The 19394-nt window shown below is 38.3% G+C and overlaps 1 protein-coding gene and 1 long non-coding RNA gene across 18 annotated transcripts in view; one reads left to right on the top strand and one right to left on the bottom strand.

The window, feature by feature from the left end:
- CACNA1C (calcium voltage-gated channel subunit alpha1 C) overlaps window positions 1-19394 on the bottom strand; it is a 518169-nt gene that overhangs the window by 70566 nt on the left and 428209 nt on the right. For 7 of the 17 annotated variants that reach the window (XM_077935177.1, XM_077935178.1, XM_077935184.1 and 4 more), the window contains one exon: window positions 8837-8920. In XM_077935177.1, coding sequence (XP_077791303.1) covers window positions 8837-8920 — 84 coding nt within the window. Of the gene's footprint in view, window positions 1-8836; window positions 8921-9448; window positions 9533-19394 lie in introns of all 17 variants that reach the window. The other 10 variants (XM_077935171.1, XM_077935172.1, XM_077935174.1 and 7 more) reach the window with 2 other exon arrangements.
- The window catches only part of LOC114605886 (uncharacterized), a 142619-nt gene that overhangs the window by 72905 nt on the left and 50320 nt on the right, over window positions 1-19394 (top strand). The window lies entirely within an intron of this gene.

Raw genomic sequence — 19394 nt, 5'->3', positions numbered from 1 at the left:
GTTGCTTGTGGAACATTGCAGTCCTAAAATGATTGTATGTATGCACAAAACAAAGATTTGTTTCCAATATCAGCAGAACAGCAAATGACTGGAAAGTTTAGAAGATCAGACAGAGAGCAACAAAGAGGCAAACAGACCAGAACAGCAACAGAGATGGACACAGAATTTGAAACAAAGGCCAAGGCTATGTGCATGCCGTCCTTCCACCCATCTTTGTTTCATTGCAAGGGCGGGGCTTATTTTAGATCACAATCCTCAATCCACTTACACTGGACTAGCAAAACAAGCTTCAGTTCAGTCAATGCAATTACTCTAGAAATACTCTTGGGTAGGTGGGTCAAGGATTGTACCTGCAGTAACAGGGTAAAGTTTCAAACAGCCTTCAAACAGACTGACGAATCTGTCAATCCTGAAGTGATTTTAATGGAAGCATATTCCATTGAGTTCAATGGACCCTACTTCCAAGTAGCATTGTAGCCAGAATCCCACTAAACAGAGGTTTGAGAATCATTAAGATTTTGACATTTTTACACACAGGGCCATCCTCCAGCTCTTGACTGACAATTTGCCTTTGCTAAAGTGAAACCATAGCTATCTGCTTTCAGTCACATTTTAATTTTGTGAAAACTAGCTGGTAAGAGGTTTGGCCTGGCTAGAAGGACAAAGGTGAAGAGTTGGGAAGAGCATAAAAGTTGGGAATGAAGAAAGGGAGGAACAGAGTTAAAAAGAAAGTGCACCACTGAGGATAAAAGGGAAACTGGAATATTCCAAGGAATGTGAACAGGAGGCATGCCATTTGCATGGAGCCTGTTGGAGTTAAAATGGAGATTCTCCAAAATGGGAGGATACCTATTTGCCTGGCCCAACACCTTTTGCTCAGGCTCAAAGGAGAAAATCCCCCCCCCCACACTCATCTGAAGATAGGCCTAGGGAAAGGCCCTAAACAGTATGCTTGTCTCACAGTTCTTATTGCTTTTGACTTCAGAATATTATAAGAAGCCATTTTTTAAAAATCTAAAAAAATCTCCATGCAATGTCCCCAGACTCTTAATAGGATAGTGTGTTGTCTTGGACATCCTACAAATTCAGCTGTAGTTTCCTGGAAGTGATTTCCATGACTGTGAAAGTGGCTTTGTCAGCTTTTGTCATCACAAGAATCACTTGGGAAACTGCAGCTATATTTGTGGGTTGCCCTGGTAAAACACTTTTTCTAGGGATGAGAAAGGTTAGAGTGCATTACATGGAGGTATTTTGGAATCTCTGAACTAACCCAGTCATAAACATTAAATCAGCAAGCTGATTCTTCAAGAGGTCCTGAGCATTTGAAAACACCTACTTTTTGGAATCATATAAAGGTACTTGATTTTCTAGGAGCAAAAGGAGAGCTTGTGGAACTTTCTGAATGTTGGGCAAGGCTTGTCTCTAAGAAATGTCTGAACGGGCATGTCCTGAGCCCAAATAAGAAATTTGGGTAGTGTTATATACACATATATCCTGTTCTTCTATCATTACCCTATTTTTATTCTAGTATTCTATTCATGGAAATTATAACAATTCACAGCTTATTCAGTTAAACTTTTACAGTTCAGTGTCTGGGTCCTAAATATTATTTTCCAAATATGATATCCATCTTCAGATAACTAAAGGGCCATCACATGGAAGATGGAGTAAGCTTATTTTCTCCTGCTCCAGAGAGTAGGACTTGAACCAATGGATTCAAGTTACAAGAAAGGAAATTCCGACTACACATCAGGAAGAACTTTCTGACAGTAAGAGCTGTTTGACAGTGGAATAGAGTCCATCAGGAGGTTGTGGACTCTCCTTCACTGGAGGTTTTTAGGCAGAATTTGGATGGCCATCTGTCATGGATGCTTTAGTTGAGATTCCTGCATGGCAGGGTGTTGGACTAGACCTCAGGGTCCCTTCCAACTCTACAGTTCTATGATTCTATGAAATACTTCACTGAAACAACACTTTGTATCCCCTTCCGTCATTCCTTTCAGTACACACAGGCACACTCATACATGCAAACACTTTCATAGTAAACATGAACAAAGGTTTGAGATTAGGACCCAAATGCTCAAAGCCTCAGTCTCCTGATGTGCTTGTAAGTATTATATATATGAAATACCCTTTGAAACTCCTTGTTAGGACATAGACACACAGACAAACATTGCTAGCCATGCATAGATGAAAGAACTCTCAGTTGCTTTTCAGGGAATATAATTGCACCCATACCTTGCTTATTGTTAATTTTAATTATTTTAAAATGTTTTTAATTGTTCGTAACTTTTTTATAGATAATGTTAATATTTCTTGTATACATTCTAGAGGTTTTATGACAATAAACAGTATATAATTTTTGTAAAATAAATAAAAAATATACCTATGTGAATATAGGGACACAAAATCCTTAAAATATCTACACAGCTTTATGTGTACCTATTATAGGCAAACAAAGAGCAAGGGCATTTGTTTTGCCCATACATCCCAGAAATGCTTTAAGACTGGCATCTATGGAAAACGAGGGTTCAGTCAGCCTATATATATGAAGGATGATAACAGGGCTAAGGTTTATTAAAGACTAGAGATATCTATTGGCTGGACTTTTTATTGAATTTCAGGGGGAGGTGCATATTCTGTTAGTATTCTGAAGACCATCTGTCTTTTCCTGTTACACTAGTCATACAAGTAAAGAGCACACATCAAATTATTCTTCTACTTGTTTTCTTTTTTTTAAAGAGTAATGAAATCCTTCTGCCATATAAGGAGGGAAACTGATTAAGTTACATTATGGGCTAAAAGAAACAAGTACCATCATGTATGTATCAATATAGACAGTAAGTTGTTTTCAACCCCTGTGACCAAGTCCCTTTTTGAAGAACATATTTCAAGTCTCATTTTTCAATTTTTATAACATTGTCTCAGCAGTTGCATTCAAAAGAACAAAGGTTCATATTATTAAGGCTTCCAAATGGAAATGTACAGGACTAAGTATTTGATTGCTGCACTGTTTACCCACATGAGATCAGCTTCTCAAAAATGATTGAAAAAGAGTAAAGATTCTCCTGTTCTATGGAAAATGGGAGACCAAAGTGGAGCAAGTTGAGGTCATGCTGTATCCATAGTTAACACCAATAATTCTTAGTTAAATATGTTTATCTCCATGGGTTTTTGAAACATATTTGTTACATTTATGAAGATTGGGAATTATTACTATTAATAGGCAGAGGTTTCACAGTGGGAATCTGGTCATTTACAGTGGAATTTTGAAAAGCTTACACCTGGTGTAGAAGCATAGAGGAGGAGGGTAAAAACTGCAGAGAAGCATCCTCATGACTCATACATAGATAGTTTTAGGGATGGTCTCAACTATGAATACATAGACTTGCATATGCCTCTCATTAAAAAAAGAGAGGGTATTTGTGCATGAGGGGTAGGCTGGTGAATATATGTTTGTTTTTTTACAGAAGGCCAGACTTCCTTCCAGATTTTATTTAGGGGGAATTAGAATTATGATGCAGGGCAGCAACAGCATATTTTGGTTTTAAAACAATATTTGTATTTGGGGCTAGCTTTTGTTTACTAGCAGTTTTTATGCTGTTTTCTGTCAATCTCATAATCATTATCAACATTTGAAGGCAGTGAACAGATACAAAAGCTGGTTACAAACTTGAAGAAGTGGCTGGATGTGATCAGATGCAGGATAGTAAAATGAAACCAGCAAACCAAGGGCTAAATGTCAAGGAACGTTTGGGCATGTAGTTGTACAACGTACAAGAACATTGAGGTATGTAGTTGTACAATTCTTGCTAATGCTGAGGAGATGTAACAGTGTGATCTTGTATACGCTTACTTAGAAGGAACTCCCAGTGGGTTCAGTGGGACACCCAAATAAGGGTGCATAGGATCAGACTGAAAATTTTGTATGCAAACCCCTGAAAAAAATAATAAATGAGGCAGGCTTGAAAGCAAGCCAATTTAAAAACGAATTTGGTAGAAAATATGCCATGGCTTTTAATGCAAAAAATAAAAATACAAGATTGTTAAACTGACATGTCTGATGTGTCCAGTTATTAGACATGTATCACTAAAGTTCTGAGAGGTACAATTAAGATGGCACACTCTCTAGTGAGTGCTACGGTTTACTCAGAGAACTACACCTTGAAAAATAGTATATCATAACCTAGTGTTGAAATAATCGTGACACTGCAGTGATTTCAGTGGAAGTTTGTGGTTATGGGGACAGTGTTATGTTAAGGTAGCCTTAGGATTGGTCCCATGTGTTCACACCTTGGCACTGCCAAGCACAATCACAGAAACATGCTAGTAAACATGCACATAGCATGCATACCCATGCATTTCCATCTCTTAAGCAAGCAGAGATACATGCCAAGATATTTAGGCACTTGGGTGTATGCATCCACACACAAGCTCAATGATCCTTTTAAGGCTTGTGCACACATTATCTACCTAGGGTAGATGCCACCTGTCCCATGTAGCCTGTATTTCCCCTGATGGATCCACACTTACCTCTAGTGAATTAGCTCTAGGCACTGCTTAGAGCTAGCCTGCTGCTACCTAGAGGTAAACAAAACAGTTACCCTCTTGGTACAGCAACCAAGGGGTAAAAGTTAATGTGTGCACAAGCCCTAAGAGATACACCTGCACTTAGATATATAAAAAAGTGTGTGACTGGGTAAATGGGTTCAAACCCTAAAACATCCTGAAAAGCACAATGGATAAAATGTGCTTAAAGTCATTCACGCACAAACACACAAACCACCACCAATCAGTAATACAAAAATTGACTCACTACAAACACACACAGTAAATTCAACTCTAAACCTATGCAACTATGATAAAAAAATGCATTTCCAAAAAAGCTCATAAATCTCAGTAGTTGATATTATCTGGTACAGTTTTATGCTGTGGCCAGAAAACCTTCTGTGCTTAAAAAGGAACACAAATTTCCACCGCACCCCCCATTAACTAGCAACTTTCCATTTTCACCTAAAAAACCCTATGTGGTAGGATTTCTTGTCAGTCTTCCAGATAATTTTGTAATGTTCATTTCTTTTAGTAGTTCATATTTGTTTAATTTGTATCACACCCATATTTCAAGGAATACATGGAGTTCCTAGACAATCTATCATCCAGATTCTGGCCAGACATTGCTTAGCTTCATAGCCCAGCACCTTTGCATTGTTTTCTGCACCTGCTGCTTTGGACTACTATTTTTTTGTTTTCCTTCTTTTGCAGTCTCATCCATATTTCGTTTTGGATAATATTCTTCCTACTCAGTTGTTCCATAGCAAATTGCCATCAACGGAGAATTTTCCTTGTCAGCACCTTGTAATCTTCAAATTGTGCTTCCTGACTTCCAGTCTCTTAGAGGACTGCAGTTGTCCTGATATTTCCCAAATTCTGACTTTGTGCTTCAGGAGCTGAAAGCTGTAGTTATTGCAGAATGATCTCCATTCTTGACTGATGTTCTTTTAGTACTGCATCAAATACTGATCAGACAAACAACTTTCAATCGGCATTGGAACTTGACTGGAGAAAGGAGTCAGAACCATGAAACAAGTTACATTCCTTATTTTGCTTTGTCTTCACACTTAGTTTTATATCCAGTGAATTCTATATAGTTCCCTACAGAGATTGCATAAGTCAGGATTGTTGCGGCTATATCTCCATGCATGAAATAATTAACACACTACTGAATTTGAGATGAGAGAAATATTAAGTTTCATGAGGATTTGGAGCTAAATCCTCCCATTTCCTAGGTTCTTTCCAATCAGCATTGCTTTTTGTTCCCAGGCTTCAGAATGGATGACTTCTCTTGCACAGAAGTATTGGATGCTTCCACAAAAAAATCTGCCATGTAGAAGCATCCATTATATCCTTCATGGCCTTCCTATGCTATATGTTTTTAGTTAAGAAAATAAATCCAGCTTATACCATACAGATAAGTGCTCTTTCTCTCTCTGTCACACAACACACATGCGCGTGCGCACACATACACACACAAGCTAACGTAATATATTTGTGTTTTGTTTATCGCCTTGTATTGCTTTGGTGACCAAATGCTTCCTAGGCAGATTAGATCAGCGTGGCAAAGTCCCAGCTGGACTTCACAGAATGTTCCTGTTTAATGCATCCATCACCTTTTATGACAAAGTAACTCATGCCAAAAAAGATTCACCTTCAATAGAGAACAAATCTCAGCATTACGATTTGTTCTTAGTGTAGCAGCCACTGGTTGTCTACAGCAAACTCATTTTTCCAATTGCTTTGGATCTGGATTCTACCATATGATGCCTGGTTTTGAAGTCATTTTAAAATCTACCATCACATAGAGCTTGTGGGAAGTTTTATTCCTCTTCTCTCCCTGCCATGCTTCCAGATCAGTTGATGTAAAATGAGACAGCATACAGGCACACAAGGCAGATTTTGTCAGGCTCACAAACAGTGAGCAAAGCAATGAAGCTCCCATGGTAGGGAGGGTGAAGTGGAGGTGCAACTGATCCACAAACCATTTTGTGCTGCCTGGGAAGAGGAAAATATTTCAATTTGAGCTGCAATGATTAATGCCTGCCTGCTTGGGGTGGGAGTGGAGGTTGCAGGATTTCATACCAAATGTCGCAAGCAGCAAGGGTATTTTAAAGGAATAAATTGATGTACGGTACCATTCATTCTCTTAGTTAACAGAATTATGTGCAAGAGGATTTCAAACAATTCAAAACAAACTCCATCCTTAACTGATTTTCAATTATCAGTGCATCAGATATTGTGCAAAAAAAAAAAAATTAAAAAGGAAAGAAAAATCAAAACCAATTAATTTCTTAATAACAAATGTTAGGAATTAATAGCAAAGATTAAAAAGAGAAGAGTCAAACATGCCAGGTAATAAAAAGACATGTGCAGAATTTTGAAGGGACTATATAGTAGGAGGGTAATCTTTAGAGGGGATTCAGAGAACCATCAATGCCACCTTTAAATTTTTGGGAGAATCTCTGCAGAGGACAGCTCTAGGCAGTTCTTCAACTATATATAAATAACTGCTGAACTTAAAGTTTTACTGAGATCGATCCTATTTAATCACATTATTTCAATTCTCAGTATCAGCCAATTAATATTGAGAACAGAATTAACCATAACCTGAAAGTCCTGTTTTCCTGATAAACAACAGAGCTGACCAATGGAAAGTGGAAGATGTGGTTGATGAATCTTACTTATCTGATCTCAATTCCTGATCAGAATTTGATCTGGAACTGAGATCAGCTTAATGAAAATTACCAAAAATGTCTTCCATTCCCTGAATATCAACTCAACAATTTACTGGGAAAGTAGTATAGTTGTGAGATATGCCCTAAAGAAATCTATCTAACATAGTTACCTGGATATAATGTATGCAATCACACCCGCTTATGATGTGTCACCACATAGAATCCTTCAGCATCTTTGGTGAAGATCTCCAAGACCACAGGTCAAACCAGTGGTTTACATCATCCCTCTTATTGGTGCACAATCCTCCCTTGGATGTGATAGGGAGAAAGGCCCCATGGATCCCTAAAAAATACTTAGCTTGAAGCAAACTAACCATGCCAACCAGCGGCTGATGGATGCATGCATTCCTCCAGTCTAGCATGGATGACCGTGTGTGGCCTAGGTTCTAGAAGTGAGATTTTTAAATCTCATGCTACACATACACCAATTCAGAGGGCTATTTATCAGCAAAATCCTTATTCCATAAGATTATTGCCTTAAATGGACTGGGGTTTTCTCTCTATCCAATATTATTTACTTAAATGCCCAGTAAAAATTCTTCTCCAAATACCAGATATTTACTTTGTATATATATGTATATATATAATTCAGAAGACTGGGTTTCAAATCTATAATTTCTCTAATGAGATTTTTTCCTTTTTAAAAACCATGAACTTAACTTCAGTCTTTTGTATTTATTTCTGAAAGCAATACCAATTCATGATGGCAGGTTTTGAAATGCCAAAATTAATCAAACCTATTGGATGTAATGGTTTTTATGCAATGTTCCTCTCTACACTACCCTGGCAGCTTTTCCACAAATAATAGGGAGATAAAACTGCATCAGCTAACATGATACACAGGGTTTGATCCAGGCTAAATTAGTCACATTTAGTCAATTTGAAATCAGTGAGATGAATTGGTAACAATAACATGTCAAGCCTCATTGATTTCAGTCAGACTAAAGCATCACTAAATTACTCTGGATCCAACCCACCAAATATATCATAGAATGTGAGCAGACTTGTAAGAATTTGTGGTTTTTGAATAAAAAGTTGGGAATATAAAGGCCTAGCAGAAAACAGATGACATTTGGCTCCCATTATTCCACCTCGAAAGAGTTGCCCTGTAGATCTCTGTGAAGTGGCAAGTATCCCAGTGCCATGGAAAGTTTAACTCAACTTTGACAAATCAGGAGTCCTAAACTTGGACTACCGGTACTTCTCCAACTTCCTAGGACACAAACCTGCTCTTTGTGCATTTACTTCACATAGTTCTCATCGGTTTTCCTACTATACAGTTTTTATTCATGCCAGGCTGGTTATGGGGGAAAGAAAATGATGCAACAGTCAGAAAGTCCTCAAAGTTGTTCCAAATTTAAAGAAACAAGCAAAAACAAAATATCCAGAACAACAGAGCAAAAGCAATCCTTAAAAAAAAAAAAACTTCAAATAAAAAGGGAGGGGAAAAGAAGGGAGAGAATAAAAGAAGAAGAGATTAAAAAAACTGGAAGAGACAAATGAATGTTAAGAGCAGGCACATTCATGGACAGATGCCAGCTACTTACGTTCACCTCGGTGATTGCTATATCAACAATGCTACCCACAACAATCAAGGCGTCAAATGTATTCCATGCATCACAGAAATAGTGCTGCATGTGGCAGAGAAGCCAAGGAAAAAGAGAAAGAAACAAAGAGAAGAGAAAGGGAGAGAGAGATATATAAAAATAAACAAACAAAATAAATAAACAAAGCATGAAAGAGGGAGAGAAGAGAAAAAAATAAGAAAAGAAAGAGGTTACGTGGGCATATTAAAGAGACTCTTACCACTCTACAGTATTGGCTGCTCATACCTCTGTAACATGATGGAGGGTATCAACAAAAGCCTGGTTAGTTAGAACGTTTCACTCAAACATGTCTGAATTTTTTTGGAGGGAAAAAAAGCACACGTACCCCAAGCTTTGTGTGCTTTCACCGGTCACAGTTGTGACAAGTGAAAAAGAAGGAGGTATACAACCCCCCTCCTTTTTTTCCCCCTGGGAGAAGGACGATGGCAAGTTCAATAAAAGCATGACTAGAGGGAAGAAAACATAAACCAGAAATAATAAAAAAGAAGGAAACAGGAGGAGGAAGTAGAGGAGGATTTGGTGGCATCCTAGGGAGGGTAGAGTAATACTCACATTAGTTTCACTGAGAATGACGTCTATTATGCTGCCAATTACGATGAGGAAGTCAAAAACATTCCAAGGATCACTAAAGTAACCCTACATAAGGAAGGGGCAGGCAGGATGGGGATTAAAAAGGAATGTTAGACAGACAAAAAAACAGTTCAAAAATCGGCATTAGAATTACTGCCCTGGTGTCCTCAAGTGGTTATAGAAGAGTAGCTAGAGAATAAGTTTTCTTACACAACCACACATGTTGGCATTACTCAAATAAGCAATCCCATTGAAATCAAAGGTATTGAGTGTTTATGTAAGGACTACCTGCATGTGTGTTTGTTGTAGGATGAATAGTTCTTGGGTTCTGAATTGCATGAAGTAGCCCTTCCCTCTAGTTCTGCTGCATCTTCCCTTGTTCTGCCATTTCCCCCCCTTCAGACTTCATTATGAATTCATTTTGTACACACAGCCAACAGGTCTGTACAGTATTTAAAGTTTCAGTGGAACATGGTAGAACTAAGACAAGAGCAGATGTAGCTTAGCAACATGAAAAGAGAGACATGCCTTGGTTCTTTTTAAACCAGGCGCTGCATTCTGGTGAGACTAAGGTTTATCTACATTTAGACACTATAGTGTGGGACCTGCTTACTCTCTGAAGAGATGCCACCTGGATGAAGTTTGAATGGGAAGGAACTACATGTGATACCTTCATACACATATTCTTGTACACTTGTTGCACTATGGGGGAAATGGCTCCCACATAGTAGTTAACATACAAGAAAACTTTTTAGTGAAACATTTCTAATTTTGACCCTTCCTTATTCTGTGCCCTCCACTGACTTTCACTGTCATGAAATAGGGCAGCATTCATAGCAGACACATATGCTCCCACAGCTATATGTATATAGCTCTAAAATAATCCATTCAGCATGTAGAACCTGAGTGGTAGTATTCCTTATTTTAAGATTAGGAGCTTAGCAATGGAGGCCAAGGTTAGCTAACAGCTGATAAGCATCAGGATCACATTAGGGTAAAAGAGAATACATAAGACAGATATGGTTGACACAAATCATCCATCTCCTAGAGATAGAGCAGGCTGGACTGGATAAAGAGCCAAGGTAATTATGCAAAAATAGCATAATTGCCAACTGCTGATAGGCCTTCAAAAGCCCCATCCAGCTCTTGTTTCTCCCCCGAACAGCTATCATCATTCAACAAAATATGTTACATAATGAATGTGTATTTTAACCTATCTATTACTCTACTGAGTGATCCTCACTCTTCTTGTGGCAATTTATAAATAAGTTGGTTAAAGCCGCGTTGTAAATTTAAGATTGTGTCCCTTCTGTGTCCTGAGAGTTGGTTTGCCTCCTTTCAAAAAAAAAAATCAAAAACATGGTAATTGATTGCAAATTATTTCCCAAGACTTTTGCAGGGCATGCAAAAATCCTTTCCTCACTTATCTGTTCCACAATGATATTTAGACTTTTTTATAGTCTTAATAAATCTAACCTCTGGTTGTTTATATCTGTTTGTGCTAATCTGGCTTCCATGTTTCTCCAGCTGTGGGGTGTTTTCAAAGAGATTGAACCTAAGTGGCACAGTGGTTACTATTCTTAGCACTGGGAAGATCAGGTCATGAGTAAAATGTGAAGCTGAGTTCCCAGGAAACTTAAAAGAAAGGAGGGGAAAGGGTTGAGGAATAGCAATAGATTCTACCACTGGCAATAACCAGACCAGGTTTGGGAATCTTAAGAGAAAAGTGGATAAGACCCATATCTGGGCCAAACAATGACCAAGGATTCCCTTCTGTAGTGCACTCCAGCTACAGATCTTGAGATTGAAAATCTTTCTATCTGATTTATATGTCAAAATATTGGGATGTGCTGGTTGGGTGTCTTGTGGCGGGGGAAAAGGAAGAGGATGTGGAGTTAGAACAACATAAATACATTTTTGAAGTACACAAGGGAAATTCCATGCACACTATGGAACACAGGCTTATTTGACAACTGGATGCTTAAAACATGGAGGGGGAACTTTCCACGTTATCCCATTAGCAGAGAGCCTAGTACATTTAGAAAGGAAGAAAGAGTACAGGAAGTCAAAACTGGGTGATATCAGTCAATACCGGCCCCACAAGATTCACAGTGAAACATTAAAATGAGTGTTATGGTGGTCTCCAGCGTTTCTAGGAACCAAATGGACCTGGAATAAATCTGTAATTAAAGATTGACACCACAGAGAAGGAGGAAAATAGTAGATTAAAATGAAAAGGCACAAGCAGTTTGAGTAATAACATGGTCATACCTTGGATGCATACATAGGTTAGTAAAAATATGTTCACGATGACCTCTGAACTGACAAGAACTTGAAATTTCAATAGAGCAATCTAGAAACAAGTCAACTCATTCATAGGACCTTTCTGTTTTGACTAAGCAGACACACATGTCTGTATTCATTTTCAGTCTTTCTGGGATCTATCAAATGTATTTAAGGGCCAAATAAGGCACCTTATTCTTAAATGGGTGATTTAAAAAAACAACCAAATAGCTGGGATTTGGGGAGAGCCAGATCAGGTCCATGGGTGGGAATTAAGCCTTTGCCCCGGCCACTGTCCCAATCAGCCATCCTCCACTGATTATCTCTCCACACCTGCTATTCACAGTTGCAGGAAAGTTGCTATTGGCATCAAATAAATAAATAGGAGATTTTATCCCACTATGAAGTATAGGCATGGAGAGGGTCTGAGGATAAGGACTGCTGTGGGGTAAAGGGTTAAAAACTGTTTCCCACCCCACTATGGTCCAGATATGGCTTGGCGCTCCCAGACGTTCCTGCTTTTGTTTTGTTTTGAAAAAATAGCCTAATAAGAGCAAAACACATGGTAAATGCCACCTCAAATTTGGTCCTCAGGCTGTGTACAAACTTATTTTTTTCATGACCTCAGAAATGATACTGTAGAGTGGCCATAGCTAATAGCTTATACATTCATCTTTTGTATCCCATCATAGACTCTTGTAGAACCAGTTTTATAGCACAAAGCTGTACCCTGGAAACCCAAAGCAAGCCAGAATGAGTCAAAAGCACTGGCGACATGCTATGCCGCGCACGAAAGCTCAGAATTTGTTAAGCCATTCAAAATGTATATGAAAGAGAAGGATCATTGGCACGTGTACTAAAAGCAGTAATAATAATGTTTATCAATTTCAACAGTCCACAGATTTGTAAGGAATCAGAAGAAGCATTTGCTTATAAGGAAAAGAAGGGAATGGGATTCATTCTGCTGCACAGAGAGCAAGACTCTTCCCCCTTCTTTATTATATGTGTACATTTATCAAGCTATTGAAACTGCTTAGATGTTTTATTACAATCAAATGGTATACTGATGCCTGATGAGAGCTACAACACTGTGATGGTAAAGTTGCTTCTGTTGCTCCATAGAAATAATTTTACTTAAATAAATGAAGTGCAAAAAGATCAGAAAGTAGGGTTTTAAAAACTGGTTTTGGTATTGTACTTGAAGGTGGAAAGTCCATGCATATTGCTTGCTTCAAGAATCTGTGTGCAACCATGCCATAACAGTTTATCCTTCCAAATCCTTAATAATGGGCAGGGAGATATGCCTTCCACCAAGTTGCACTAACTTTAGAAAAGAACGAATTTCGTAATTCAAAGTCTTTCCATCACATATTCTTCTCATTGCCAACTAGGATTACCAACAAAGCTAGCAATAGCTAGCAATAAGAGGGTTAGCACCAGAGCCGAATGTTGCCCTCTAGTGCACAATGAAGTCAAAGCACCAAATTCTAGCCTAAGTGAAAGCAATGAACTCACTAGGACTGAAGTTCTATTCTATTGAAATTAATGGGAATTTTGCCATCAGTTGCTACTGGAGTAGGATTGCATCCTAGGAAGATGAGAATTGTACTACTGGGAATGTACATGCTCACTTGAGTGTCTTTGAAACAGAGGGCAGAATATGGTGCACAGAGTAGGAAAATGCATTTTTTCACATACTAGTAACTAGACTGTCTTAGGCATAATTTTTACCCACAGATGGTGAAGAATTGCTTCCTGAACTTTCAACAAGCAACTCTGCTTTCACTGCAGTTACCTAATGGTCCTGAGCTTGTTGAGTTTCAAATCTTTCAACTTTGTGCCTTTGACATCAGTGGTTCACTACCATCGTGAAGCCTATTTTTGGTACATATCACTAGCCAGGAGCAGAATGGAAGAATTTCCTCATTTATCTCATTTTATTATAGATGGGATTATGTAACTTTTTTGCAATTCTCTCCAGTTCTCCAGCTTACTATAAATTCATTAAAAAAAACACATATCCTATATAAGGTAAAAGAGGGGCTTAAAATAATATTATTGATTATGTATTCTGTACATGCCAAATAAATGAGGTCCTATAATTTCAGGCACACCCTACAAATTTACCTCACCTGTACAGATATCCTTCCTCAAAAAGCCAACCTTTTTTTCTTTCTTTTGGCTTATGGAGAGCAAATTGCTGTCAATAGTCACCATTACATATTGAAAACGAATTATTCCAATGTCTAGAAATTGTTTGGTATGCCCCCACAGACTTTAAAGCCATATTTATTGTTGTATGAACAGAAAACCTAATCAAGGGGTATTTCAATCTCAGTTTTCAATCTAAGAAGGAGGATGCATTTTCCTACCAGAAAGTTTCTTGTGGGATCTTTTTCTCCCAGGAGAGTGAGTTAGGATCTAACCAAGAGTAAACTGATGGCACTGTTTATTTTTTAGAGTGAAAAGTTTAGTGTGTGACAGCAAATCTCTTGCCCAGTGGAAGTCTTTTTGCTTTCATGTCAGAGATATGGTCATGCTATCACTATACTGAAGCTTCCCAGAGTTTATTCATGACTTTCTGGTGGCAATTTCTTTCAGGAGCACAATACCCTGAAGGTTTTTAAGGGAGGAGGACAGGAGGTTGAACTGTTTTCTCGTGAAGTATAGCTTTGTCCCACCATTACAGTTTAGTACTTGCTTTTTCCCAATCAAAAGAAAATGAATCACCCCATGATCAGTTAGTTAATGAAAGCATTGATATAAATGTGCAGTAGTTGGCTGGTGCGGAATCTCATTTGTGCAAGGAAAGCAGGCTACTCTGTTCTAAGTGTACCTGCCAATCAGCTTTTGGTTTCCTTGCGTGCTAAGTTCAAGCTAGCAAGAAAGCCATGGTTTGCTTCTGCAGTAATGGAACCATTGTGTTCTCTAGAGATCACTGCTTTTACATCCCATGAAACAGCTCAAAATGTGATGTCAGGCAAGCCTTGTTGACAACAGGGGAAATTACCCACTGGAGCCTATATCAAGTTCTAAGAAGAGAGCCCCTTTGGAAAAGTACTAAAGCTCTGTAAGAAAAAGCAATTTTATAACACTAATATTAACACAAGTGTACTGGCTGCATATATGTTTCCAATCCCAATTCAAGGTGCTGATTTTCATCTATAGAAGCTTATAAAGCTCAGAACCACAATGCCCAACTGACCACCTCTCCTGCCAAGAATATATCCAAACCTTAGACATGTAATCTGAGGTGTCCCTCTGTGTGCCTCCTCCAAGAAAGGCTTAGACGTGGCAAAAAGGGAGAGGGCCTTTTTTGGTTGTGGCCCCCTGTTATGCAATTCCTTTCTTCATGAGTCCTCCTGGCACCTGAACTGATATTTTTTGGCACCAGTTTAAAGGTTTCCATGTCACCTGGCATTTAATGGAATTTGAAAAGGTTTAAAACTTGGTTGTAAGCCTGGATACTACCCTGTATTAGACTGCTAAACAATTCAATTAGTGACTATCATCATCATCATCATCATCACCACCACCACTACCACTAACTATTGTGGCCTCTGCACAGAGACCCAGTAGAACCTTACCTACAAAGGTGTTCATTGATTCAAACTAGACGATGCTCCGTTACCTCAAACCTCAAATAATTTATTAGCCACAACAATTCATCTAGCTGGGGCTGAAGAGAATTGGAATCTAACAACATTTGGAGGGCCAAAGGTTCCTCATTCCTGGGCTAAATAGTTCAGTGATCTGACTCAGTATAAAGCAGCTTCATACGTTCATGCATATTCAAGAAAGAAGACTGTGTCCAGTCAGAGTACCCAAAGCAGGTAAACTCATCTCTGTGGGGGGCAGGGAGGCCATGTATAACTGGATGTAACCAGACAAGAAATTTATATCAGAAGACTAATTCAGATCTGCGTTTTCTGTGTATGCATTTGGCAAGTTAGCTTCCACACATTCCCAATTTTTCAGTCATGTATATTTATTGCTATTCTGCTGCTTGCTGTTCATTTACACCAGTGGCTATAGTTTCATGTAATAGAGGATTTTTCTGTCCCTCCTCTTAAGGATACCACAGTTATTTTCCATTCTGGGTATGCATAAAGGTATTTCAGTATTTGTGCACGTTCAATTCCTATGATGCATACAAGAGTGCAGTAACAAGCATTACCAGGTTTGGTTAATGTTTCATAATGGGAAAAATGGAAGCTTGTGCTTTTTGAGAGGGACAATACTCAGTTCCATTTCTTTGGTTTTTTAATTTTTAATAATGAAGTATTGTACAAGAGTGATTGAGCTGGTACAAGAGTAATAAAAATGTATTATGCAAAACCATTGTATTTTTATTACTATTTTTAAGAAGCCTAATTTATTAGGCTACATCCTCTGAAGTAAACTCACACATGTAGTGTGGGGAGATCTTCAGAAAATAGCTGCACCTAACCAGTTTTTTAAATTAAAATAATAGTAATAAAAAAGCAAAACAATAATTGAATACAACAAAATGGTGCATAATACATGCCATTTACATATTCAAAACATCAATGGGAGATATACTTTTGATATCTAAATACAGACAAGTGACTAAAATAGCAATGAGAATTGAAATGCTTCGGTATTGAATCTTCCCAGAAATACATCTGAGATTCTGGAGGTATTTAATTGCTACCTTGTCTAATAATATTATAAAAGGTCCCGCACATTGCTGTAAAATTATCACATCTCACAACTTCTGTACACACTCTCCTTTGCTGCATAAGCTTCTCAGCTACTGCAATTACCCACACTTTTGCCCACCAGCCTTGCATTGTGGTGACATTCAATCACATACCAGCAAATCCAGGTTCCACAATTAGAGCTCCAAATCAGCTCTAATTGTACAACCTGAATTCGCTGGTCTGTGATTGAATGCCACCTAAAAATAGTGACAGTCTGGAGATGCTCAGTGTAACTTTACATGACCTTGAATGGGAGGGGAAAATTTTAAAATAGCCACCTGCAAATTAACAACCACTCCACCCACATCACCATTACAAAGCATAAGATATCATGTGGTATAAATCAGCACCCAATCACAGCAAATCGCAACTGGGATGTAAACCCCACACATGGAGATCATAAGACAGATACTCAGATGTATGGCATGGTGCTAAATCTCTCTGGCACCAGGTCATGCATACCTAGAGCTCACAAGAGTGAACTCTGGTAATGGGAAACTATGTGAAAGGGTACTTTGCACACAACTGAACACTTTGCACAAAACAGCCTGACTTCCTACAAAGAGGGGAACATGAGTGTATTTCTAACACTTCCTCTCCCTAGAACCCTAACAGATATTGGTATTCTCATTCGTGTGCCCATTCGTATTTTCTCACAGAGTCCTTGTGTAAACTTGGCTCATTTTCATCTACAGCTCATGAAACACATCTCAGTTGAGCCCACTCTTGCATTTTGCAAAAATGGCATAACTGACTTCAATTCTCCAGGCTGTGTTGTGAGAACTTATTGTGCAATGGATTATGTGCAGTTCTGCTACTGTTAATCATTGCCCACTATCACCTAGAATCCATTTGTGTGCCCCCAGGGGTATTGTAATTTGTTTTTCTAGTGATGTCTTTGTTCTCATCTTCGTGCAATACCAACAGAACAACAGTTTTGTCTCTCTTAAATCACAACTGTAAATGGTTTTCTTTCTTTCTTTCATAATTTGGTCTCTATGTAAACAATATAATGGTGAAGAGGAGTGGGGTACAGAGTTGGCTACATTTTTCTGTGATACTTATGATAGTGTGTGTTTTTTAAAAAAAAGTGTGGTAAGGGTGGGATCCTAATTTAACTTACTTAAGAGTAAGCACTATTTATTTAAATGGGACTTAAGTGTTGAATAGACATGGTTAGAAATAGATTTCTGCTTAATCTGGCAATGTACATAATTTGTATTATTTTTAATTATCGTCTTAGCAAGAGCGATGACACTGCCATGGCAATAGCATCTTGTACTGTACAGCAAACTGTGTGCCTGTGTGTATGGTTGCTAACAACAAAAACAAAAGAGCTGCCCAGAAAGTACCATTAAGCATTACTACCTCCCACGACTTCACATACAATGATGGTAGGATACAGGATTAGAAACATAACAATGAATGTTAATGGCTACTGTCATCTTCTCAATTAAGCAGTTCTAGGGACTATACCTTTTTGCAGCACAACAGATCTGTTATCAAAATGAGTTGCAGTTATAATGGCCTGGTTCAGTAAGTTGCCAGGCAGTTCATTTTTTCATGACTGAAGAAATTTGGTCTGCTAAATATTGCTAACACTCACATGAAACCTGATCAGCTGGCAAGCAAGCAAATGGGCCTCAGCTAGAGTACAAGCTTGATTATTGCAAAAATCATCACAATTCCTACTTCAGACACAAATACTCCATTCCAAATTCCACTCCAGCTGGGGTTACTAAGACAGTATGGCCCACAGAGGTAAGTAAGGGGAGGGGGAGCCTGTACTGTAATGACTAACTACTGCAACTGTCTCCCATGTGCGTTTACACTTTTTGTAATTGGTTGTATACTGCTTAGAAGCTACTTTGGCAATTAGGTGGAATATAAATTAATGAACAATAATGAACAGCAGCAGTTGTGAAGAATGATGAATAATACTGAGCTATTTGTAATTGGGCTGCTGTTAGCAAGAATCTAATTATTTGCTATGGAGCCCACACATGGTTTCCATATACACTGGAAAAGGGGCCAGTGTTGGATCCATTGCCACCAATTGTTCTACTATGGCTGATACTCTGTGAAATATCCTTTGCCAAACAGGTTCTACTTAGCTAATTGCAGCTTCTGGAAGCTCATTATCTCTGCTTGGTGTCCATTGCTGTTGATACCCAGTAACATTCCACAGGATTTGTCTATTTGGGTCTGGCAGGCACATTTTTCAGGATGTGCTGATAGCATATGATTCCATACAATTCTCTTTGGTGGAAATGAAGAGGTTCTATTTGTTTTGCCATTCTACCATGAGTTTGTCTTTGATAAAAGCTCAGAGACCAGCCCACACTTTAAATAATCCAAGGGGGAAGGGCAGTTATAGAGAGCATGATCATGGTGAGAATTTGTATGCATTACAGAAAGAGCAAGCAGCTCAGATACTGCAGGTTATCAACAAGATTTGATTGGACACTTTTGCTTACCCATGTGGAACTTTTTGCTTATTCTAATTACTCTTTAAAATATTGATGTAAGCTTGTGTGTTACACAAAATTCTTATTCACACACTCAGATAAAAATTAAAATAGATATTCCAGTATAATACTGATGGTTAGCAGTTTTTGAAAACTATAAGGAGTTATCAGCTGTTTATCTTCTACCTTAGAAATCTTGCCTAAGAGTCAAATAGCAGGTCAATCTTTTTGAGGTGTTGCAGATGCACTGCTCTGTTCAACATCTGCATATGCTGTAAAATGTAATTTAAGTAGTGTGTACTTGACTCTCTTGTAGAAAGATCTGTGGAAGGGCTGGGGTTTTAAGATTGAGATAAGTACTTAGTATTTGTTATTCATGAAGATCAGAGAGGGAGATACTTACACTGAAAAGGATCATGTTCTTGGGTCCCTGCCAGACAAGGGGCAAATATC

This window comes from Podarcis muralis, chromosome 10 (assembly GCF_964188315.1).
Source record: "Podarcis muralis chromosome 10, rPodMur119.hap1.1, whole genome shotgun sequence".
Lineage (NCBI taxonomy): Eukaryota > Metazoa > Chordata > Lepidosauria > Squamata > Lacertidae > Podarcis > Podarcis muralis.
Note: the sequence above shows the minus strand (reverse complement) of the source record. Positions and strands in the feature narration are given on the sequence as shown.